General features: G+C 57.2%; 2 protein-coding genes across 29 annotated transcripts; one reads left to right on the forward strand and one right to left on the reverse strand.

Annotated features, from left to right (window-relative positions):
* The first annotated feature begins 392 nt into the window (after positions 1-392).
* Positions 393-13,813, forward strand: KLHL21 (kelch like family member 21). 2 transcript variants are annotated; one of them, XM_015443297.4, is made up of 4 exons: positions 393-1,465; positions 3,851-4,256; positions 7,934-8,006; positions 10,307-13,813. In XM_015443297.4, exons 1-4 carry the CDS (start codon positions 445-447, stop codon positions 10,307-10,309), a joined length of 1,503 nt encoding a protein of 500 aa, XP_015298783.1. In that variant the 5' UTR covers positions 393-444; the 3' UTR covers positions 10,310-13,813. The 2 variants fall into 2 exon arrangements, with proteins under 2 accessions (XP_015298783.1, XP_005544964.1); XM_005544907.4 differs by having other exon boundaries at positions 10,751-13,813.
* A 2,067-nt stretch (positions 13,814-15,880) lies between these two features.
* On the reverse strand, positions 15,881-24,969 carry ZBTB48 (zinc finger and BTB domain containing 48). Of its 27 annotated transcripts, none has more exons than XR_012426821.1 (11): positions 24,863-24,969; positions 23,698-24,456; positions 22,652-22,893; positions 19,153-19,264; positions 18,396-18,488; positions 17,905-17,991; positions 17,593-17,747; positions 17,033-17,169; positions 16,751-16,911; positions 16,311-16,399; positions 15,881-16,239 (listed from the first exon to the last, which is right to left on the reverse strand). XR_012426821.1 is itself a non-coding variant. In XM_074021858.1 (11 exons), the coding sequence occupies exons 2-11, from the start codon at positions 24,216-24,218 to the stop codon at positions 15,943-15,945; spliced, it is 1,389 nt and encodes a 462-aa protein (XP_073877959.1). In that variant the 5' UTR covers positions 24,219-24,456; positions 24,863-24,969; the 3' UTR covers positions 15,881-15,942. The 27 variants fall into 27 exon arrangements, 16 of the variants coding, with proteins under 16 accessions (XP_073877959.1, XP_073877948.1, XP_073877944.1 ...); XR_012426824.1 differs by having other exon boundaries at positions 17,028-17,169; XR_012426816.1 differs by having other exon boundaries at positions 18,396-18,584.
* Between the last annotated feature and the right edge of the window lie 34 nt (positions 24,970-25,003).

Consider the following 25,003-nt stretch of genomic DNA (forward strand, 5'->3'; position numbering starts at 1 on the left):
GGAGGGGTGGCTTTGGTTTCTGGGCCGAGCTCGCCTCTCCCGGGTTGGGTTCAGCAGCCCGGCCGGGAGGGTCATGGGCAACCCTGGGAGGCCCCCGGTCCCGGCGCACGGCGAGGCCGCCCTCGGAGCTGGCACTTGTCACTCACTGTCCCCGGCCCGGGTGTCAGTTGGAAGACGCGGAAGGGCGGAGGGAGAGAGCGGACGGCGGTGACTCATCCTGCGGAGCCGGGGGCGGGCGCCGCGCCGGTGGCAGGCGAGCCCGCGCTCGCGGGGGGCGGTGGCGCCGGGCACGGAGGGGTTAAGGGGGCGGTGCCGACGTCTCCCCGCCCATCCCGCCCCTCGAGGGCAGCGGCGCTCCGCCCTATTTATAGCAGCGGTGCCGGGCGCGTCGCGTTTCTCCGCAGGCCCCGGCCGCGGCGTCACCGACAACCTAGCGAAGGCGCTATGGAGCGGCCGGCTCCGCTAGCCGTGCTGCCCTTCTCGGACCCCGCGCACGCCCTGAGCCTGCTGCGCGGCCTGAGCCAGCTCCGCGCCGAGCGCAAGTTCCTGGACGTGACCCTGGAGGCGGCGGGCGGGCGCGACTTCCCGGCGCACCGCGCGGTGCTGGCCGCCGCCAGCCCCTACTTCCGCGCCATGTTCGCCGGGCAGCTGCGCGAGAGCCGCGCCGAGCGGGTGCGCCTGCACGGAGTGCCTCCCGACATGCTGCAGCTGCTGCTGGACTTCAGCTACACGGGCCGCGTGGCGGTAAGCGGCGACAACGCCGAGCCGCTGCTGCGCGCCGCTGACCTGCTGCAGTTCCCGGCCGTGAAGGAGGCATGCGGCGCCTTCCTGCAGCAGCAGCTCGACCTGGCCAACTGCCTGGACATGCAGGACTTCGCCGAGGCCTTCAGCTGCTCGGGGTTGGCGAGCGCGGCGCAGCGCTTCATCCTGCGCCACGTGGGCGAGCTGGGCGCCGAGCAGCTGGAGCGGCTGCCACTGGCGCGCCTGCTGCGCTACCTGCGGGACGACGGGCTGTGTGTGCCCAAGGAGGAGGCCGCCTACCAGCTGGCGCTGCGCTGGGTCCGCGCTGACCCGCCGCGCCGCGCCGCCCATTGGCCGCAGCTGCTGGAGGCCGTGCGCCTGCCTTTCGTGCGCCGCTTCTACCTGCTGGCACACGTCGAGGCCGAGCCGCTGGTGGCGCGCTGCCCACCCTGCCTGCGCCTGCTGCGCGAGGCGCGCGACTTCCAGGCGGCGCGCTACGACCGCCACGACCGCGGGCCCTGCCCCCGAATGCGTCCTCGCCCCTCCACCGGTCTCGCCGAGATCCTCGTGCTCGTGGGTGGCTGCGACCAGGACTGTGACGAGCTGGTCACTGTCGACTGCTACAACCCGCAGACGGGCCAGTGGCGCTACCTGGCCGAGTTCCCAGACCACCTGGGCGGGGGCTACAGCATCGTGGCGCTGGGCAATGACATCTACGTGACAGGTGAGTGGGCCAGGGGCTGGCTAGGCTCTCTGGGGTTGAGCCTCGCCGGTACGGGAGCCCAGCTACTCGCGGGGGAAACACAGAGCCTGGAATCCTAGGGCCGCACCTGAGTCCATGCTGGGGCCCTGGTGACTACATTTATCTGGGCTATGCTTTCAACCTTGAAGAAGGGCCCCTTGTGTGAGCCGGGACAAGTAGCTGCTTGTGGGTCTCTGTGTCCCGTGCGGCCGGGGCTGCCAGGCTGAGCCAACTCCGTGCCCCGGAGGTGCCTCCCCACTTGGTTGGAAGATACTGGGGCATTCACCCCGCACAATGGGTGCTTTCTTTTTCTGCTTAAGGAATCCAGAGACGGGCAGGAGGCCGACGCCCGGTGAGGCATCTGTTCCCCATAAGCCGGGAATTTCTCTCTCCCTGCTGAGCCACACCGGGTCCCCTGACTCACTCTTTGTCACCGGTGACAAGGTTCCCTTGGGCTTGCACCTAGGCTCTGTGCTCTGGTCACGTGGTGTTTAGGCTGAACTCCCCAGAGACTGTAAACATGGTCACATGTTAAGAGGTTTTCTTCCAGTAACTTGGCCCAAACCCCAAAACACTGCCGAGTCATGGTAGGCGGGTCCCAATCCGCCTGAGTTTGGGCTTCTACAGTTTTTATTAAAGATAAATCCCAGTTCAAACCCGAGGCTACCTCCTTTGCCGGGGTGAGGAAGGGCGGTCTCTGTGACTGCTATATAAGGAAAGAACCCACCAGGCAGGCATGTGAGGCGGTTATCAGGCAAGGAGGTGGGGACTGGGATGTCACAGCTGCTGTGCCCAGCCTTGCATGTTCACGAGAGAGCCCACTCTGGGACGTGCTCCGAGTTCCAGTGGGGCTCTGAGGTGTCAGGGGACAGTTGCTGGGCTCTGTTGCCACAGCTTCCTTCGCCTGCAGCTCTGAGTCCAGCCTCTGCTGGATTCTGCCGGAATCTGTGCCTCTTTTCAATCCGAGGTTGTCCCCAAGTTGACTGGGGACTGTGTCCCTCCCCTCTCCCCAAAGTCTGACTAGTGGCTTTGAGCAGAGAATTCCTTCCCAGAACTGGTGAGACTGGCCCCAGCTTTCTGCACACCCTTCCATAAATGTCCCAGCAGAGCAGTTAATCCCTCGGGTTTAGGCAGGTGGCTGGGTCATTCCTTTCAGCTGCCTTTCACACAGCTCCATGGAAGGGAGTAGGCCGGCAGAGCCCACTTCCTAAGAACAAGAACTTGCTCTTCTCGCTTTAGAGCTCAGGGCTGTGAAACAGAATGTCCTGTATGCTGTGTCCTGTGGCGCCAGCCTGGGAGGCCAAGGGGTACAGCCCCCAGGATGCTTGGGTTCCCTTCATGTCCTGGAGTTTCTAATAGACCTGGTGTAATTTATGACTACAGCCAGTACCACTTTTTATTTTTAGCTTTTTATTGAAATTAAAAATACAGGGCTGGGCACAGTGGCTCTTTGTAATCCCAGCACTTTGGGAGATCAAGGTGGGTGGATCTCTTCAGCTCAGGAGTTCAAGACCAGCCTGGGCAACATGGCGAAACCCCGTCTGTACAAAAAGCATAAAAATTAGCCGGGTGTGGCGGCACTTGCCTGTTGTCCCAGCTACTCGGGAGCTGAGGTGGGAGGATTGCTTGATCCCAGGAGGTGGAGATTGCAGTAAGCTGAGATCATGCCACTGCACTCCAACCTGGGTGACAGGCAAGACTCTCTCTCAAAAAAAAAATAATCATAATACAGGCAGAAGAGTGTGTGTGTGTGTGTGTGTGTGTGTGTGTGTGTGTGTGTGCGCGTGCGTGCACGTATATAAAATGCTTACACAGCTTCATGGATTTTTCTAAACCAAACACAGCTTTGTAACCTGCACCAGGATCAAGAACTGGCCTCGCAGTGTAGTGTTAGGTCTCTTGCTTACAGCAGGAAGTGGGTTTCCGCTCATCTTGTCCTGGCAGAACCCTGCTTAGAGGGTGCCCAGGAAGCCTAGGAGTTAGTGAGCAAGTCCCTATGCACCCTACCGACAAGCTCTGTGGCTCCCCAGGAGAACTGTCCCAAGGCCCAGGGCTTTGGTCTGCTGATGTGGATGCATGGCTGTGGGGCGGTGTCGAGAGGAGGCTGCTGGATTCTTCACCGTGGCACCCAAGACCTTTGTTTGGTAGAGGCTTGGTGGCAGTCATCTTGCTGGGCAGTGGTCAGCGTGTGCTTTGCCTTAGCCACAGCATGCGGCCTGGGCTTTGGGGAGAGGATGTGTGTCAGGGGTGAAGCCCAGTGATGTTAATTCCTCCCAAGGGAGAGGCCCTCGCCGAAGTTTGGGAGGGTGCAGGTGGGTGACTCACCTCGAGTGGGCTGACCATCTGTCCAATCGTGCGTCCTGGCAGGTGGGTCCGATGGCTCCCGGCTCTATGACTGCGTGTGGAGGTACAACTCCAGCGTGAATGAGTGGGCAGAGGTGGCACCCATGCTGAAGGCCCGCGAATACCACAGCTCCTCTGTGCTGGATGGACTGCTGTACGTGGTAGCCGCCGACAGCACCGAGCGCTATGATCACACCACCGACTCCTGGGAGGCCCTGCAGCCCATGACCTACCCCATGGACAACTGCTCCACCACTGCCTGCCGTGGCCGGCTCTATGCCATCGGCTCCCTGGCGGGCAAGGAGACCATGGTGATGCAGTGCTACGACCCGGACACCGACTTGTGGTCGCTGGTGGATTGCGGCCAGCTCCCGCCCTGGTCCTTCGCCCCCAAGACTGTGACTCTCAATGGACTCATGTACTTTGTCAGGTGAGTTCCAGGTGCATAGCCCCACCGTGTGTTTGGCGGCTCTTACCAGGCCCTGTGCTGAGCACATCATGGCTGTTCTCCCTTTCTACAGATGAGAAACTGAGGCCTAGCTGGGGTCGGAGGCTGGGTCTGGCTCTTTTTGTTTTTGTTTTGTTTTTGTTTTGGTTTTATTTTGTTTTGTTTTCCAGACAGTCTCGCTCTGTCGCTCAGGCTGGAGTGCAGTGGCGCCATCTCGGCTCACTACAAGCTCCGCCTCCCAGGTTCTTGGCATTCTCCTGCCTCAGCCTCCAGAGTAGCTGGGACTATAGGCGCCCGCCACCATGCCTGGCTAATTTTTTTGTATCTTTAGTAGAGACGGGGTTTCACTATGTTAGCCAGGATGGTCTCGATCTCCTGAACTCGTAATCGGTACGCCTCAGCCTCCCAAAGTACTAGGATTATAGGCATGAGCCACCACACCCAGCCTGTTGTTTTTTTTTTTTTTTTTTTTGAGACGAGAGTTTCGCTTTTGTTGCCCAAGCTGGAGTACAGTGGCGCGATCTTGGCTCACTGCAACCTCTGCCTCCCGAGTTCAAGCCATTATCCTGCCTCAGCCTGCCAAGTAGCTGGGATTATAGGTATGCACCACCATGCCCGGCTAATTTTTGTATTTTTAGTAGAGACAGGGTTTCTCCATGTTGGTCAGGCTGGTCTAGAACTCCTGACCTCATGTGATCCGCCTGCCTCAGCCTCCCAAAGTGCAGGGATTATAGGCATGAGCCACAGCGCCTGGCTTTTTTTTTCTCTTGGAAATTAAACAATTTTTTTTTTTTTTTTTGAGACAGAGTCTCGCTCTGTCGCCAGGCTGGAGTGCAGTGGCGCAGTCATGGCCCACCGCAGCCTCGACCTCCTGGGCTCAAGCAGTCCTCCCACCTCAGCCTCCCAGGTAGCTGGGACTGCAGACATGTGCCACCACACCTGGCTAATTTTTTGTAGAGACAGGGTCTCGCTGTGTTGCCCAGGCTGGTCTCAAAATTCCTGGCCTCAAATGATCCTCCCGCATTTCACGCCTCCCAGAGTGCGGGGATTGTAGGCGTGAGCCCCCACATCCAGCCCGGCCGGGTGTTTCAGAGCCCAGAGTGCTTGTTCCATTCCTTTGGGTTTAAGGAAAACCCCAGGCTTTCTTTTAAGGGATTTCACGGGTGGTGGAGTTGGGCTTTTCCAGCAAGAGCAGGCTGTAGCCTGGGCAGCACGGAGCAGAGACAGGCAGCCTGTGGGTCATCATGTGTCTCCTGGCCTTGATGACCTCTCTGGTCACAGCCAAATGCTGCCTATGACTGTTTGGTGGGCATCAGTGATGGCACGGGGCAGACCCTGCCTGCTATACTCTGTTGCTTGTTCACACATCCTGCTGCTCCCTCCCAGCCTAGAGCCTGCCTGAAGCTCTGGGCCCAGGAGGGAAGGGGAGGAGCTGAATGACAGTCCCCACTGTGCCCTTTTGGTCTGGGGCTTTGAATGGGGAGCTTGGGGGATGTGAGCTCCCTGCTCCTCGGCCTCCTGCCTCATACCGCCAGAGCCTCCCTGGCCTTGGCGTATGCCCCACCGTCCCCCCAGACAGGAGGCTTCCTTACCAGGCATTTGGAGTGACCACCAAGAAGAACAGGGGTGGCACTGCTTCTCACGCAAGTAGCTGGGCACCACCACGTGCCCAGAAGCAATGGTCTTGCTCTGAGAAAGCCCTGGAATCTCAGCCAGCTCTGGTCCCATTATGAATCATCATCTGACCCTTTGCCCAGCTCTCCCTCCCTCAAGTTGTGAAGGTGTCTTCAAAGGGGGGGTGGAGATGGCTATAAATATAACTTATCAGAGCACCAGAGCCTTCCTCTCAGCCTCTAGGCAGTGGTTCCAGGCCCTGTGCCTTTGAGAGTCCTCCTCCCCTCCCCCATCTGTCCCCAGGGAGGTCTACCTGCTGGGTTAACCTTCCCACAGGGAAGCATGAGGGTCTGCCCCCCCATCCCCCCACCCCACCCACTGCTAGCCCTTACAGGGGTTTCCCAAGCTACCTGTGCCTGTGGGAGGAAGCAGTGCTCTGGAAAGTCTGCATCCGTTCGTCTTACTAATGTGACCTGCGCCAGAGGACAGAGGAGGGGCGCCCAGGCTCAGCCTGAGTGGAGGCTGCTTGAGCCCGAAAGAGAAGGCTAGGCATGCAGGGGCCCTGCCTCTCACTTTGGGATCAAGACCCTTCAACTTCATCTGGTCCCCCCAGGGTATTTGTCCCAGTGTCACCTTGTCTGTGCACTTTGACTCTTCAAGAGCCACATAACCCTCTGCCCAGAACACCACCTGTCTTTGGGCAGCTTGTGCCTAGGATGTGCCATTTGCAGGGAGGCCACAGCCTCAGCCATTGTCCTTGTGACCCACAAATGACCTGGGCCTCCCTCCCCTGGGTTCTGGGACAAGATGGCTCCTTGGCTGGGGTGTAATAGCGCCCTCCGGGAATGCTGGCGAGCTCTGTCCAACCTCTGGGCTGTGGTTTTGCAAGTCTCTGCTGAGGAAAGAGAAGGCAGCCTAGCAGGTTCCAGTGTTTGATCATCACCACCACCACCACTATAGGGCCCCCAAACTGAGGGTGGCTTTGACATTTTGAAATGATTGGAGGCAAGAAATCAAGACAAGAACAACATTTCAAGTTAGACGAGATGTAAATGTCTGTCCGTGGATCAAGTTTTCTTGGCACACAGCCAGCCTTGTGTCTATGCATTGTCTGTGGCTGGTTTTGTGCAGCAGTGTCAGGTTCACAACTACTACTATTTGTCTTGTAGTATCTTTGCATTTCTTTTTTTTTGTTGTTTTTGAGACGAAGTCTCACTATGTCGCCCAGGCTGGAGTGCAATGGCACGCTCTTGACTCACTGTAATCTCCGCCTCCCGGGTTCAAGCGATTCTCCTGCCTCAGCCTCCCGAGCAGCTGGTATTACAGGCATGCGTCACCACACCTGGCTCATTTTTGTATTTTTAGTAGAGACGGGGTTTCACCATGTTGGCCAGGCTGGTCTCAAACTCCTGACCTCAGGCACTCCACCCACCTCAGCCTCCCAAAGGGCTGCATAGCAGGCGTGAGCCACAGTGCCTGGCCTATATCTTGGCTTTTCAAGGCTGTGCCTTTGAGCCTTTTACTGTGGGGATATAAAGGGTGTCAGATGAAGTTGAAGGGTCTTGACCCCAAAATGAGAGGCACTTGAATATGGTAGTGAACAGGACATGGTCGGGGCTCACGGTGATATTGGGGACAGTGGCAAGGAGTGTTCCAGGGCACATGGGGATGCACAGTGGAGCAAGGAGCCTTTTTTAAGATCTGAAGGGAGCTGCTGTAGCCTTGGGGGGTGGGGGACAGCCACATTGGTACTGGGTGATGGGGAGGCACTGAATGGGCTTCAAGTACTCAGAAGCCTGATCTTCAGGTTTGGGAGTGAGGATTCTGGCCCTGGAGCCCTGGCCAAGTGGGCACAGGGGGCTGAAATTGGCTCCTAAGAGCTGGGGATGGAGCCTACCTTGCAAGGGCGCTGCTGGATGGCATCAGAAAGATCCAGGTCGCTGGAGGAGTCAGTGACTCAGGGGAGGACTCCACTCCAGAGCTGCACACCTGAGGGCACTTCCTCCTCGCTCTGAGCAGTTGTCCTCCTGCTGCCCCCTCCACAGGGACGACTCCGCCGAGGTGGACGTGTACAACCCGACGAAGAACGAATGGGACAAAATCCCGTCCATGAATCAGGTAAATGCAGGCGGGCCAGCGTTGGAAGCACAGGCTGGTCCTAATTTTGCAACCCAAGTGTCATCATGATGAGTGTTTGGGATCCACAGCCATGATGGGTGGGTCTCATTTCAGTTAATAGAAGGCTGCTCTTATCCTCATTTTGCACTTGAGGCTCACGCACTGAGACATAGATGTTAAGTAGTATCCCAGGATTATACAGCTTAGCACGCATTTGAGCAGTATTTACTGAGTATCTACTGTAAGCCAGAGAGCAGAAGGAAGTGAGGGAGCAAGGCATACAGTCATCTGGGGTCACTTGTTCCAGAGAGGGACAGCAGGTACAGAGGCCCTGCACCAGGGCACCCTGTGTTCTTGGGTACACCAGCAGCCAGTGCGGCCGGAGCAGAGTCAGGATGAGGTCTGTGACCTACCTTTTTAATTTTTTTTATTTATTTATTTTTGAGGCAGAGTCTGTGTCACCCAGGCTGGAGTGCAGTGGTGCAATTTTGGCTCACTGCAAGCTCTGCCTCCCAGGTTCATGCCATTCTCCTGCCTCAGCCTCCCGAGTAGGTGGGTCTATGGGCGCCCGCCACTGCGCCTGGCTAATTTTTTGTATTTTTAGTAGAGATGGGGTTTCACCGTGTTAATCAGGATGGTCTTGATCTTCTGACCTCGTGATCCCCCCACCTCAGCCTCCCAAAGTGCTGGGATTACAGGCATGAGCCACCGCGCCTGGCCTTACCTTTTTTATTTTGAGACAGGGTCTTGCTCTGTCACCCAGGCTGGAGTGCAGTGGTGCAATCATGGCTCGCTGCAGCCTCCACCTCCTGGACTCAGGCAGTCCTCCCACCGCACCTTGAATAGCTGAGACTACAGGCGTGTGCCACCACACCCAGTTATTTTTTTTTCTCATGGGTAGATGCTAAAGAATATTCTTTTTTTTTTTTTTTTTTTTTTGAGACGGAGTCTGACTCTGTCACCCAGGCTGGAGTGCAGTGGCCGGATCTCAGCTCACTACAAGCTCGGCCTCCTGGGTTTACGCCATTCTCCTGCCTCAGCCTCCCGAGTAGCTGGGACTACAGGCGCCCGCCACCTCGCCCGGCTAGTTTTTTGTATTTTTTTAGTAGAGACGGGGTTTCACCGTGTTAGCCAGGATGGTCTCGATCTCCTGACCTCGTGATCCGCCCGTCTCGGCCTCCCAAAGTGCTGGGATTACAGGCTTGAGCCACCGTGCCCGGCCAAGAATATTCTTTTTTTTTTTTTTTTTTAGTCTCGCTCTGTCACCCAGGCTGGAGTACAGTGGCGCGATCTCGGCTCACTGCAAGCTCCGCCTCCTGGGTTTACGCCATTCTCCTGCCTCAGCCTCCTGAGTAGCTGGGACTACAGGCGCCCGCCACCGCGCCTGGCTAATTTTTTGTATTTTTAGTAGAGACGGGGTATCACCGTGGTCTCGATCTCCTGACCTTGTGATCCGCCCGCCTCGGCCTCCCAAAGTGCTGGGATTACAGGCGTGAGCCACCGCGCCCGGCAAGAATATTCTTAAAAATTTTTGTAGAGGCAGGGTCTTGCTGTGTTACCCAGGCTGGTCTCAAACTCCTGGCCTCAAATGAACCTCCTGTCTCAGCCTCCCAAAGTGCTGGGATTACAGGCGTGAACCACCATGCCCAGCTGGTTCCTGAGGAACTCACTGTGGGAATACTACTTTTTTCTTTTTTTTTTTTTTTTTTGAGACAGAGTCTCGCTCTGTCGCTCAGGCTGGAGTGCAGTGGTGCGATCTTGGCTCACTGCAAGCTCCATCTCCCAGGTTCCCGCCATTCTCCTGCCTCAACCTCCCGAGTAGCTGGGCCTACAGGCGCCCACCACCACGCCCAGCTAATTTTGTTTTTGTATTTTTAGTAGAGACGGGATTTCACTGTGTTAGCCAGATGGTCTGGATCTTCTGACCTTTTGATCCACCCGGCTCAGCCTCCCAAAGTGCTGGGATTACAGGCGTGAGCCACCATGCGCAGCCCACTGTGGGAATACTTCTATTAAGCACCTGCTGTGTGTTCTGAATAGGACAGCCAGGGTCCACCTCTTCTCTCTGGGCTTGTTGAGAAGAGGGGTGCCCCGCCTGACAGTGTGATGGGACGGGGAGGCCTCAATGCCATTTGGCCATGTGAGCATTCTTAGTCCAAGGTACACATTATATACTGCCTTCTTTCCTCTCTGTCTTTTAACATTTCCAAACCTACACTCTGTGATATCTAGCCTCACAGCTTACATCACAGCTTAATGTCCTTGCAGTTAAGATACCCAGCTTTCTGTTTTCCCCACAGTAAGCTGCACATAGTCATAGCGAATTTGGGAAAGATGGAAGGAATCATCCAGCCTCGTGGTTCAGAGCCCAGCTCTGCCAGAGTCAGCCGTGCAAGCCTGTTTTCCCATCTGTAACATGGGGAGAAGAGCACTACCCAGCCCAGAGGGCCACTGCAGAGATTCTGAGAGAACCTAGGAAGCGCTGCTCGGCACCACCTGCACACGGGGAGGCCTGGCGCTGCAGCGGGCACCCTCATCACCATAGGGAAGGCCCAGCTGCCCCCGGGGAGGCCTGTTCTCCTAGGCAGGGTGTGGGAAAGGAGTTGGCCTCTGCTGCTTTCTGGGAAAGCCAAGGCCACCCCATGGGGTGCTGACTGGGAAGCCTTGTCTCCAGTGGTTCCCCAGGTGGGGCCTTGCCCTACCCCCTCCTCTGACCTCCACTCACTCATCCCTTTGACCCACAGGTGCACGTTGGGGGCAGCCTGGCCGTCCTTGGGGGAAAGCTGTACGTCTCTGGGGGATACGACAATACGTTTGAACTCTCGGACGTAGTAGAGGCCTATGACCCAGAGACTCGCGCATGGAGCGTGGTGGGGCGGCTCCCAGAACCCACCTTCTGGCATGGCAGCGTCAGCATCTTCCGCCAGTTCATGCCCCAGACCTTCTCAGGTGGGCGCGGCTTCGAGTTGGACAGTGGCAGCAATGACATGGACCCGGGCCGACCCCGGCCGCCGCGGGACCCTGACGAGCTGCACTAGCCCCGGTCTGACCCTGCATGGGCCTTGGTGCAGGTAACTGGCACCTCTGCGGGGCAGTGCCCCACTCCTTTGTGCACAAGGACAGGTTGGGCTCACAGGAGGAGCACGGGCTCTTGGGTGGCCGAGCAAGCCCAGGATGCATTACCTGGAAGGTTTCTGTGCCTTGAAAGCCTGATCTGAGGCCATCAGGAACACCCTTCCCGCAGTTGAGGAAGAGCTACTTTCCTGCTGGCACGTTTCTGGGTCTTGGAGGTCACCCCCACCCTGCGGATCACAGCTCACCCACGCGGCGCACACCCCTCCTGCTGCTGTCATCTGCACCTACTTGCTCCCACGCTGGGAGAGGAGGACAACTTGGGAGGGACGCGTGAAGGGAGGAGGGGTCCTCCCATGAGGCTGAGGATGATGTGAACCTGGAGCAGCGGACCAGGCACCAGGCAGAGGCTAAAGTGGGGTCCCAAATTCCACATCCAGAGGTGTGGGGAGCCTGCCTCCCTAGCTCCTGGCCCCTGCCAAGGGCTTGCTTCAAAACACCTCGGAGTGCTGGTCTCCAGAGGTTGCACCCAGGACAGTGGGACATGAGCAAGGGTGTGGGCTGGGAGGGTGAAGAGGATGTGGCCATATCAGATGCTGGACCTCTCCAGCCATAGTCCCCCGCTCCCGCCCCGACTGGCTGTTGTGTCCTCACCTCTCACCCTCTTCTTCACCGGCCTGGGACAGAAGCCCAGGGGAGGTTTCAGCGCCAGGTCATAGCTCCTTCCCAGGAGGCCCTGGGAGGCGGTCATTGACACCCAGCCAAGCAGACAGCTGTGGGTGCCCGAGCCCTTGCTGGGCCTGTGCATGAGGAGTCCCACCGCTTCCAAAGGAAGTCCTGGGTAGGAGGTGGCCTTGGTAGTTGGTTCCAAAGTTGAAAATGCTTGCAGTTTGACCTTAGAAGAAGAAGTGGGAAGAAGAGGGAGCTCTACAGGGTCAGCTTTGTTCCTGTTTTCAAGTCTAGAAAGTCCTATTGCCAAAGCTTTCTGCAGGAGCTCCCGGGCGAATGCCGCAGCTTGGCAGCCCCTGGTTTTCTCTTAGAAATGGTCAGTTTTCCCTCAAAGTACCCAAAGTAGCCTTGGCTTGAGTTTTTGTCCTTGCCTCCCTTTTCAGAGGAGAGGGCGTTTACACTGCGTCTTCCTCGTTAAAGAAGATGAAAGCAAATGTGTGTTGCCTTTTCTAGTGAACTAACTTGTAGAGATGTTCTCAGCAGGAAGACAGTCTTAGCACTGTCACTTAGCAGACTGCACTTAAGACCCTTGTGCTGGCCAGATGGCATGGCTGGTTGCCTTAATATGTCCCCTAGGAAGGGCTAAGGGACACCTGACAGGGCTGCCTGGCCTCTCCCTCGTGCTCCTGAAGAGCCCAGTCCATACACTGTGGATGTCATTGCTGTCGGGTTAGAAAGTCTTGTCCTAGAACACCCTGGCTGGTGTGGTTACGGTTCGTGGCGGCTCTTCTCCGTTGAGTCATGGTCATCTCCCAGCACCTGCTGTGTACCAGGTGCTGGTGGGAAGGCCGAGGATGGGGGCCCAGCACTGTCCAGGCCTGCTGGGACCTGGCTGGGAGTCCTGTGGGCAGCGTGGAACATGCAGCTGGGCTTCCTGTGACCAGGAGCCCTCTGGCACGGTTGCTTGCCCTGTGCCCTGGGCCTTTTCCTGCCCTCCTCCTTCCTCTGCTCCCTTGGGGCTACCCGTTGGACTCTCCTGGTCTGTGGAAACTTCCTCAGGGAGCTTCCCTGCCCTGTAGCACTCACTTAACTTCCTAGGGGGCTGCTGAGCCCATCCAGAGGTTGTTGGAGCTCAGTGGGGCAGCTTGTCTCCCTTGGCAGCAGGGGCATAAGGGCTGGGTTTGGCCATACAAGGTTGGCTATGCCCTCAATCCCTGACTGTCCCAGGCACTGAGCTCGGCACCCAAGGAAGGACATGCTGTCCAGACTGTGTGATGACTGCCAGCACAGGGCATCTCGGGCTGGGCTGGGCTGTGAGGCCTTGCCTCTGTGGAAGAGAACTCTGGGTTCCTGTTTTCTCACTCACTCTTTGCGGCTTTGCTGTGGTTGGCAGCTGCCGTACTCCAGGCCTGTGGTGGCCACTCAGACAGGGGCTGTGGTGCGAGCCAGTGCAGGAGAGCTGGGTTTGGGATTGTGCCCTCTCCTGTGTCTGTCCTCCAGACCTGCCCAGGTCTCCACCATCAGGACCCCGTCTTTGGGTTTGGAAGACCAAGTATGGGGAAGAGCAGACACCAGCCTCTGCAGCAATGGGTCCCTCTAGCCTGTGGACACCAGCTGGGTGTCCAAGGTCACCTTGGACCTTGGTCAAGGTGGATCCAAGGTCAGGCCCTCTCTCCCCAGCTCCCCTCTGCTGTGGGTTCTGGGCTGTGATGTCCCCACCACTTAAGGATGTCTTCACACTGACTTCAGGACAGATGCTGGGAAGCCTGGGCATGGCCACGTGTTACGTGTACAGAATTTTGTCTACAGCACAAATTAAGTTATGTAAACACAGTGACTGGTATTTAATGCTGATCTACTATAAGGTATTCTATATTTATACGACTTCAGAGACGCGTATGTAATAAAGGACGCCCTCCCTCCAGTGTCCACATCCAGTTCACCCCAGAGGATTGGGCAAGTTGACATATTTATTTTTGTCTATTCTGTAGGCTTCCATGTCCAGAATCCTGCTTAAGGTTTTGGGGTACCTTCAGTACTTTTTGCAATAAAGTATTTCCTATCCATTTGGGGTCACTGCCTTTGTCCTCCTGCCACTGTCTTCTGGGACTCCTTTGGGCTGAGGCCAGATGTCGGGGGAATAGGCAGCATGGAGTCCAGGGCTCACACTGAGGGTCTTAAAAAGCCTTCCAGGCCCTTTCTCATCTCAGACTGTAGCAAGAAATGAAGCAGTGGAAAAGACATGCCCGAGAGGCAGGGTGTGGTGGCTCACACCTGAGATCCCAGTGTTGGGAGGCTGAGGAGGGAGGATCACTTGAGCCCAGGGGTTCAAGACCACCCGGGGCAATACAGGAAGACCTTGTCTCCATTTATTTTTTTTTTTTTTATTTATTTTTTTTTTTTGAGACGGAGTCTCACGCTGTTGCCCAGGCTGGAGTGCAGTGGCGCGATCTCGGCTCACTGCAAGCTCTGCCTCCCGGGTTCCCGCCATTCTCCTGCCTCAGCCTCCTGAGTGGCTGGGACTACAGGCGCCCGCCACCGCGCCCGGCTAATTTTTTGTATTTTTAGTAGAGACGGGGTTTCACTGTGGTCTCGATCTCCTGACCTTGTGATCCGCCCGCCTCGGCCTCCCAAAGTGCTGGGATTACAGGCTTGAGCCACCGCGCCCGGCCCCCTTGTCTCCATTTAAAGAGAGGAGAGGCTTGAGAAGTAAATGCTGTGGCGTGGATGATGCCCGGCAAACCTGCCTGCTCCAAAGCTGGTCTCTGCCCGTTTGTCCTCGACCCGGGCCCAGCTCCCACAGCCCTTCCTGAGGTTGCGGTACATACAGGTAGTGGTGAGACTCCCATCTGCAATGGGATGGCCTTTGGACCTGGGGAGGTGGAGCCCTTCAAATACAGTCCCCAACCAGGCTGTGATTCCAAAAAAGCTGTCTGGCTCAGGATGTTTTCCACATCTGCAGAGTCCGTCTGAACCTGAGGGAGAAGCCAGTGTCTTGGCTGGGAAGGGGAGCAGTGTTGAGACCGCAGTGGGCTTTTTTTTTTTTTTTTTTTAAGACAGGGTCTCATTCTGTTGCCCAGGTGGAATACAGTGGTACAATCTCGGCTCACTGTATCCTTCACCTCCTAGGTTCAAGGGATTCCCATGCCTCAGCCTCCCAATGCGCCACCACACCCAGCAATTTTGTATTTTTAGTAGAGAAATGAAACTGTCAGTAACTTACCCAGGGCCAACTTAGGAAGAAATTTAAACATAAGCAATCTGCTCTAGGGCCCACATGCATTTGCTCCTTGACACATAGTACCCCACAGCTGTAGAACGTGGGGAACCAAAGCCGCCTGGACACACAGACCAGGCTGCTCTTGAGGGAAGGGCCCCACCCTCCTCAGGCCCCCAGGCGTGCTTAGCTACACTAACTGGGCCCAATCCTTGATTCTGCCCAACAAGGCCAGCCCCATGGGTCCTGACCCCTCTACTGAACTCCAGAAGCTTTGTGATGAATTTTTTTTTTTTTTTTTTGAGACGGAGTCTCGCTCTGTTGCCCAGACTGGAGTGCAGTGGCCGGATCTCAGCTCACTGCAAGCTCCGCCTCCCGGGTTTACGCCATTCTCCTGCCTCAGCCTCCCGAGTAGCTGGGACTACAGGCGCCCGCCACCACGCCCGGCTAGTTTTTTTGTACTTTTTAGTAGAAACAGGGTTTCACTGTGTTAGCCAGGATGGTCTCGATCTCCTGACCTCGTGATCCGCCCGTCTCGGCCTCCCAAAGTGCTGGGATTACAGGCTTGAGCCACCGCGCCCGGCCCTTAGTAATGAATTCTATCCCCAGAAGCTGGCATCACCTCAGCTCTAAATTAGGAATACTAGAGCTCTATCTGGACCCCACTGTAAAATCTTGCAATAACAAGGAACATAATACAGATGTGGAGAGCAGCCAAGGCCAGAGGTTTGGTCCCCAAAGGAACCCCATCCAAGCCTCACTCAGCTGAGGTTTCCTGACAGGAGGGAAAGCTGCCAGCTGAGATGAGGCCCACACAGGACCAGGCAGGACACCACTCTGTCCTGAGGGCATGGGTGGGAAGGCAGCACCTCCCCGACTCCAGGACACTGGAGAAGAGACTGTCAGGCTGAAATACGCAAGTCCAAAGCCACACGGTTTATTGGGTGGGGCCAAGTGGGCTCTGGTGGCCAAAGTGGGCTATGTGTCACAGTCCTCGGGGACAGCAGCTGTGATGATAAGGGAGGGCTCCAGGACACCTGGGCTGGTGAAGCTCTCCTCTGCACACAGTCTCTGGCCTGGGAGCTGGGAGGCCAGGCCGCCCTGGGCCAGGGATTCCACAATGACCTCCGCCGAGCCCACCTCCAGCTCCGCAGGCGGCTGCAGCGCCACCACCACCATCTTCTCGTCCTCGATGATCAGGTTGCGGAGCTTGCGCTGCCGCGGGTTGTAGTTCTCCACCCGGTCGTGGATTTCCATGTGCCTCCGCAGGTGGGCCTGGCGGGGAAGGTGAGCTCAGGACTTCGGGGGATCCTGGGGGAGGGGAAGGGGCCTAGGGCCTGGCCTACCTGCCGCGTAAACTTGTAGCCGCACTCGGTGCACTCAAACTTCCTCACCCCCTTATGTCGTCTGACATGCACACGCAGTTGCTCCACGGCTGTGGGAGGGAGAACACGGAGGGAATCGTGCAGGAGCCCCGGGACCCTCAAGGAAGCCCAGCAGGAGGTCAGGACAGGCAGCAAGGGAGGGGACCAAGCCATGGGCATGGGGTTCTTTCTGCAGTACGTGGGGCCAGTGGTTTAAAAGTGCCGCACAGGCCCTGCCAGGCTCTCTAGTGCCACCCAGGGTCGCTACTGCACAGGACACCCCTGCCTTCGAAGCAGGTCCACTCTCAACACTACTGTGTGGGGCACAAGAGAGATTCACTGGCAAGAAAGGAGCGTTTCCTCCTCAGAGACCCTCCAACTCAGATGAGCAGGAAAAGGCTCTCCCAGGGTCGCCCAGGTACCTTTGAAGGTCTTGCCGCAGATCTGGCAGAAGTGGGGCCGGCCCTCCTGATGGCGGCTGGCCACGTGCCTCAGGAGGGGCCCCTTCTCAGTGAAGCGCTGTTCACAGAACTCGCAACTGAAGGGCCTTTCCCCGGTGTGAGTGCGGTTGTGCTTGTCCAGGCTGGCTGCAGGCACAAGGCAAGAGCTCAGCCTGGGGGCTTGCCTCGGGATGGGGATGGGGATGGGGATGGGGATGGGGATGGGGATGGGGATGGGGAGGGGAGGAGCGGGGCGTACCTCACCTTGGGTTCGGAAGGTCTTGCCACAGAGGTGGCACTGGAAGGGCTTCTCGCCCGTGTGTGTGCGCAGGTGCATGTTGAGATTGGCCTTTTGGGTGAAGGCGTGGCTGCAGAACTCACACACGTGTGGCCTCTCATTCCTGTTAGGGTGGGGACATAGGGCAGAGGCCATCACCAAGGGAAGTGACCCCCTTCGCTCTGCTACAGCTAGGAGCATGGCTGGTGGAAAGAGGGCTTGGGCAGTGCTAGGAAAGGGGCACCACCTCCACCCCAGAGCAGGACAGTCTGGGAGCAGGGAATCACAAGAAACTAAGGAAGCTCAGAATCTGCCCCGGGGACACAGAGGCTTGTCTGAGCCTCAAACAAGCGCCCCCAGCCTCTCTGCCTGGCATAGCTGCTTGCCCTTCGGGTCCCACTACCCCAGAGAGGCTGTAGGCACTAGATTCAGGGTGGAGGCTGAAGGCACACTCATCTGTGTAAAAGTCAGCAAACTGTCTTCCCTGCCGGTGCAAGCCTGGGCTGGCAGCAGGACTGGGCCCCAGAAGTGAACAGGCGACACACACCTGTGCTTGGCCTTGATGTGCATCTGCAGGCCATTCCGGCTCGAGGCCCGGTGCCCACACTCCTCACACACAAACAGCTTTTCACCACGGTGCTTGAAAGCTTCATGCAGCTGCAGCTCTGTCCGAGACAGGAAGCACTTGGCACAGGTGGGGCACTGCAGGCAGACCAGGCAGGCAGAGGGAGGGACCAGGGCCAGGGTGAGAATAGGGAAGGGCTGCCTGAGAGACCCACAAGCCCCCTCCCCCCTCTGGGCACAGCTCACTCTTGCTCATGCCAGCATCAAAACATGCCCAGCCCTGCCTGTCACTTACTGCATGGGGCTTTGGGGCTCCATGCAGCTTGATCATGTGGCTCTGCAAGTCCTTCTTCTGCATGAACTGCTGGGAGCAGGAGGAACACTGAAAAAGAGGCCCACAGTCACCTCCAGGGCAGCCTGCACCCATGAAACCCTGCCACCCACCCTTGGGCTGTAGGGCGGGAACAGGAGGCCCCAGTGAGATGATACTGGGAGGACCCTGATCTGGTGTGAAGGATGGCGCAAGGGAGGGCCCTCAGGGCTCAGCTGCCCAGAGGATGCCAAGCCTGTCCTCCATGGAAAGAAACAAGGGCCTAATAAGGACCCTGGAGGTGAGGCTGCAGCCAGCAATCCTGCCCAGATAAGGGGGCACTGGACAGGCAGGGAAGGCAGGCTCCTTGACAGCTACTGTGAGGGAGGTGCCTGATAGCACCCCCACGTAAAGGGCTCAGCAGGAGGGATCCTGGGGCTACCCACCCCTGGCCCTAGAGATAGGCCAAGCCTGACCTTGTAGGGCATCTCCCCTGTGTGAGACACCATGTGCACCCGCAGCTCCATCCTCCGGCGGAATGTCTCCTGGCACACGGAGCACGTGAAGACCTGGCAGTGTGAGGGGCAAGCAGGGCCGGCATCAGCGGGGGCCTCTGCCTGTGACAGCAGCCTCTGCCCGGGCTTCCGCTTGCTGCTGGGAAGAGTCTGCCTGGGCAGGGGGGGATGCTAGGGTGGGAGAGGGCAACAGGTAACCTGCCTGGCCTGACCGTCACTGAGTGCTGCAAGCCCACCGCATACCAGGCCCTTCTCAGGCTCAGACAGACTGGGGGCAGGGTCCGAGTGGCCTCACCCACAGTCCCTGGCCCCAGTGGCTGCTGACAGGCCTCTAGAAAGAGTGGGTCTGGGTTTCAGCGGGCCCTGACACAGAAGCCAGCAGTGGGGTTGCTGGGGGTGGCCAGGGGGCCTTTCCCAGCTGCCATTCCCTGTAGAGGCTCCCCTTCTCCAAAGCCCAAGGTGGAGGTGGGCAAGGGGCCTAGAAAGACCAACCCCAAATGCCTCCCACAGAGTCCCTCCTATGCCTGTCCCTTCCACCCTCAGGACCTGTGTCCCCACCTATACCAGGGTATGGACCTGATGACATCCAAGGACCCTACAGCTTTCCTGAGTTTACAGTACCCCTGTACCCCTCTCAGTCTCCTGGGGCCCTTCCCGGATGGCACGAAGACAGGCCAGCGTGCCCTGCCCACAAGTACCTGGGCCAGCTCCCAAGTACCTGTTCCGAGCGGTTCATGCAATTCCGGGCTTCATGCTCCAGGAGGTTCTCCTTCCGAAAGTAACACTTCCCACACTTGGGACACTCAAAGGGTTTCTCCCCAGTATGTTTCCTGCCAGGAGAAGCCACAGGGGTGGGGTGGCTGAGAGGGTTTCCCATCTCTCCCTCACCCAGGGCCCTTTCTGGGTCCCTTCTAAGGGGAACAAGTGTTCTGAGGTGACACCAGCTGGTTAAGGTGCAGGGACAAGCCCAGAAGCCTCTCCCAGCATGGAGACTCTCCGCAAGGGAGAGTGCCGTGGCAAGAAGCTCACAAAGGTCCTAAGAGGCTGCCATGATCTGACCAGCACAGAGGCCTATGGGGAGGCCCAGTTGGCCGCATTCTGTCTGAAGACAGAGGCAGATCTTGGGTCCTGACTACTAGAGAAGCAACTCAAGGCTTCCAAGAGCTTCAAACCCAAGGCCAGATCCTCATCTGACTCCACTGCCCCACCTAGCCCGGCAACAGCTTCTCCCGGGTAGCCAGGGGAGCTGCCTATCTGGTCTCTCGGCTCTGTGACTGCCTCCCCCACAGGTTTCAGTTCATGAGCCAGAAAGACCCTTTAGTTTAAGTGAGACCTCAGCACCTCTTGGCTCACATATCCCCAGTGCTCCCCATTCAGACAAAGGCCCGGGAGGCCCCTCAGGGCAGAGGCAGCCCTCCCCTTGCCTGCTTCTCTCCCAGGGTGTCATCTGGCCACCTGGGTCAGGCATGTGCCTCCTTGCTGCCTGTCACGCCCCCAGGATCCTCCTACCCCGGCGCCCTGGCTCTTCCCTCTACCCAGATGCTCCCCAGTCACCCACTTGGTCAACTTCTTTGCCTCCTTTGAGTCTCTGCTTAAATCTCACCTTCTGAGTAAGACTCCCGAGACCCTGGCTACTTAAAATCACAATCGAACCCAACCCACAACTCGCCAACCCCTTGGCCCACCTCTGCTTTTTTTTTTTCCGCAGCACTTCCTCACCATCTACTGCAGACAGATGGACTCATCTGTTACCTGCATTGCCCGGCAAGCAGGTCGGCTGCATAAGGACCTTTATTTAGTTCCCTTAAATGCATCCCAAGCACCCACACAGCCTTGCTGGCCACCTGGTAGACTGTTGAATGAACTAAATGAACTCGACCTCGGAGTCCCTGTGCAGCCTGCGACAGCCCCTCCCACCTGCCAGAGGCCAAGCATCTCTCTCATCCTGTTCCTCCATAGCAACTATCTTCATCCCCCATCAAAATGACTTCATGAAGCCATCCCCTCCCAGTTCTCAGGGCCAGCCCAGCAAGCTGAAGCCCAAGGAAGGGATGGAAACCACCCCAGTCTTACCCCGGCAAGGCACTTGAGAGCGAGCATCCAGCAGCACACAGGCTGCCCCAGGACCCCCCGACACTGGAGTCATCCCAGCATTCCACTGGCAGCAGCTGCCCCAAACACGGTGCACAGGGACAGCAAATAGATTTCCCCTGCTCCCATTCCAGGTGATTACTAGTGTGCCGCCCTACCTGGCTTGGCAAAAAAACACACCATGACAGACTAGTGATGTCTTGGCTGGGAGTGCCAGGATTGGAAGGCATGTCACTGGGCCACCATTCCCACAGGGCTTGAAGGGACTCCAGAGCAGTGCTGCCCAAAGGGCCTCTCCAAGATGATGGAAATGTGCTATGTCAGCACTGCCCGATTCAGCCACCAGGAGCCACGTAGTTCCTCACCACTTCAGATTTGGCTAACATATCTGAGAAACTGAATTTTTATTTAATTTAAAATTCTAAGTTAAAATAGCCCCTGGGGGCTGGGCACAGTGGCTCACACCTGTAATCCCAGCACTTTTGGGAGGCCGAGGCAGGTGGATCGCAAGGTCAGGAGGTTGAGATCAGCCTGGCCAATATGGTGAAACCCGTCTCTACCAAAAAGTAAAAAAATGGCCGGGTGCAGTGGCTCACACCTGTAATCCCAGCACTTTGGGAGGCTGAGGCAGGCGGATCACGAGGTCAGGAGTTCAAGACCAGCCTGACCACCATGCTGAAACCCCGTCTCTGCTAAAAATACAAACAAAATTAGCCAGGTGTGGTGGCACACGCCTGTAATCCCAGCTTCTCAGGAAGCTGAGAAAGGAAAATTGCTTGAACCTGGGAGGCAGAGGTTGTAGTGAGCAGAGATGGAGCCACTGCACTCCAGCCTGGGTGAGTGGAGAGGAGAGACTCCGTGAGTCCCAGCACTTTGGGAGGCCAAGGCAGGTGGATCACGAGGTCAGGAGTTTAATACCAGCCTGGTCAAGATGGTGAAACCTCATCTCTACTAAAAATACAAAAATTAGCTGGGCGTGGTGGCGGGCACCTGTAATCCTAGCTACTCGGGAGGCTGAGGCAGAAGAATCGCTTGAACCTGGGAGGTGGAGGTTGCACTGAGCTGATATCATGCCACTGCACTCCAGCCTGGGCAACAGAGTGAGACTCCGTCTCAAAAAAAAAATAAAGTAAAATAAAATAAAATAAAAAATAACATACGCCGAGCATGGTGGCTCACACCTGTAATCCCAACACTTTGGGAGGCCGAGGCGGGCAGATCGAAAGGTCAGGAGATCAAGACCATCTTGGCCAACATGGTGAAACCTCGTCTCCACTAAAATACAAAAAATTAGCCAGGTGTGGTGGCGCATGCCTGTAATCCCAGCTACTTTGGAGGCTGAGGCAGAGGAATCGCTTGAACCCAGAAGGCAGACGTTGCAGTGAGCTGAGATCGTGCCACTGCACTCTAACCTGGTGACAGAGCAAGACTCCAACTCAAAAACATAAAATAGCCCCTGGGGGCTGGGCATGGTGGCTCAAACCTATAATTCTAGCACTTTGGGAGGCCAGGGTGGGTGGATCGCTTGAGCCCAGGAGTCTGAGACCAGCCTGGGCAACATAGCAAAACCTTGTCTCCACTAAATGTAAAAATAAAAATTTTAATAGCCCCTGGAGTTCCTGGTTACTTTACTGGACACTGAAGGTTTAGACAACTGGACTTTAATACTCCACTGACACCCCAGAGTGAACACTTCCCTGGAAACACAGGTAGCACTGACCCAAGGCTCAGCATTGTGGCCCAAAGCCCACACTGCCAGGCTTCAAGCCCACACTGCCGGGCTTCAGAAACACCTAAGGTTGGGCCTCAGCTCTAGCACACGGGCCACAGGTTTCTCATTCTGTCCGCAGAGGCCAGCTGAAGGTCAAGGTCCACAGTGGGTGGAACCTGTTGACAAGATGTCCACAAACCCATCTCCAACCACAGTACTCACAGGACAGTGAGGAAGAAGAATCTAACCCAAAGCAGACTCTCACTTCCTGATTGCCAGAGGTGTGCCAAGGCCAGGCACTATGTGGGTCTGAGATGGATCCCCCAGCCCCTACCTCACCCAGAAGTGGGACGTGCAAGACCCCTCCCCCAACGCGGGAATGGCAGACAGGAAAATAGAAAAACAGAAAGTTTACCTGTTGTGGACTTTTAGATAATATTTGCTGAGGAACTTTTTATGACATGTGGGGCATTCGACCGGCACCGCTGTACCTTTTCTGTTCTCAGCAGGCTCAGCTGCTAGGGAGCCCGCACTCAGGGCTGGCTCAGCTGCACAGGCCTTTCGGATTACATTTGACTTCCTCCTGGTCAGCACAGCCTCAGGCTCAGACATGTAATCACCATCCCCGTCGTCCTCCACTTGAACCACCACTTCCCACTAGAGCACAATAGGCAGCAGGAGGGGGTGGGGTCACCAAATGAATCAGCAGGAGTTGTAGGGACCCAGCTCCAGTTCCATCCCAAGCCCCAACCCTGACAAGTCCCTTCATCAGACACTGTTCCTTCAGGGGCCCAAGGCAGAGCATCTGAGTCTTGGATTCAGAGGAAAGTGACTGTATTTGTGGGGAACTGGAAGCTCGGATGGAAACACTATCCTGGGGAAACACCTGTAACCCTGATGCTGCCCACTCTCCTCTCAGGAAGGTGGCAACCATGAATAGCTGGGGCTTGCAGAAAGGTCAGCCTGAGATCACCAGCTTCCTTTGTTTGGAGAAAGCCCGTTCCAAACCCACATTAACAGAGATTGTCTTAAGGTCCACTTTTTTTTTTTTTGAGACAGGGTCTTGCTCTGTCGCCTAGGCTACAGCGTAGTGGCACCATCTCAGCTCATTGCAACCTCCACTTCCTGGGCTCAAGTGATCCTCCCACCTCACCCTCCCAAGTAGCTAGGATTACAGGTGTGTGCCACCACACTCGGCTAATTTTTGTATTTTCTTTGTACAGATGAGGCCTCGCCATGTTGCCCAGGCTGGTCTCGAACTCCCAAGCTCAAGTGATCCACACCCACCCTGGCCTCCCAAAGTGCTAGGATTACAAATAGACTTCGTCCATCCCTGTCGTCCTCCACTTGAACCACTCACGTGAATGAGCCATCACACCCAGCCCAGGGTCCCTATTATACCAAAAAAAGTGTCTATTCCCTCCATTTGTCTCCCCAGTCCCAGCACCCTGGGCACAGTACCTCATTACTCCCGCCCTGCAGCTGGCCACCTTCAGCCTCGAAGGGCCTTGGAGGCATTTTGCAGTCCTCAGGTTCCTTGTCCTCGGGGGAACAAGGCTTCAAGGCCTGCTTGAGTTTCCCACAGAGGGAGGAGGGACTCTCTCTCTGAGCTGGGGAATGGAGCTGGGGCCTCTGAGGACTATGACTGCCTCTGGGCTCCTGATCTCTGGGGACTAGACCCAGAGTCCTCGAAACTTCCTCTTCTTGCAAGCCTGCCGGCTCCTTGAGGAGGCTGTTCACATTCTGGGAGGCAGGGGGCCCCAGCCCACTCTGGCCACCTGCTGCCTGTCCCACTGAAGTTTTGGGCTTGAAGCTCTGGCACAGCTCTACGGCCTCTGGCACTCGCAACTCCCTGGCTGCCAGGAGCACCTGATCCCGGTTCCCTGAGGTGAGAGCGAGGTGACCAGTGTAGAAAAAGTCCAACAAGAGGCCAAAGATCTCAGCGAAGCCAGCAGGGAGGACGACACTACCTCCTGAGCCATCCCCGTAGAGGCTCTGGAAGAAGTGGCTGCAGCAGGCAAGGACACTCCAGTGCGCCTTAAACACCAGGCCCCCAACGTCCAGAGTGGCGTCGCAGTACTGGCCCTTCTCCCGCTGCTTGTTGAGCTCCTGCAGAACCCTCACACTGTGCTGGACGAAGGAGCCGTCCATGGTCTGGAGGGCAGGGAGGCAGAAGTGACACCCTGGCCAGCCCAAGCGAGCGTATGCAAGAGAAAGCCCCTGGAGTCGAAGAGAGAGAAAGGGGAAGTTGGCCTCCACTCAAATAATCACATTTATCAGCACGAGGGCTTGGGTCAAGGTGAGGGGTGCACGCGGAAGGCAGGAACATACTTGACAGCCTCCCGGGGACCGGGGGCCATATTGGGTTGGCCAGGGGGGATGCTGATGGGGGGGTCAGGGTCATGAAGAAGGGCCTGGTGGGAAAAATCCAAGTTTGGGGAAAGAAGGCACGGGATGAGCGCGAACTGACTGGCCTGGCACAGTGAGAGGATCCTGGACTGGGGAGGACGGCGGCCGCGGACAGGTAAGCGGAGCCCACGCCGCGCCCACAGGTCCCGAGCGGCCGAGCGGAAGGCAGCCACGGCGGCCCGCAGCCCCTCCCTCCCTCACCTCGTGCCCTCCTCACCCAGGCAGGTCCTCCCTGAGCTGGCCCCACCAGCCCCCGGCTCCGTCGCCTCCACAGCCCACGAACCAACTGCCCGGCTATGCGTGCCCCGCCGACCGTGCGGAGACGCAGCCGTCTCCGCGCCGGACGTGACGTCAGAGC

Source organism: Macaca fascicularis, chromosome 1 (genome assembly GCF_037993035.2).
Source record: "Macaca fascicularis isolate 582-1 chromosome 1, T2T-MFA8v1.1".
Lineage (NCBI taxonomy): Eukaryota > Metazoa > Chordata > Mammalia > Primates > Cercopithecidae > Macaca > Macaca fascicularis.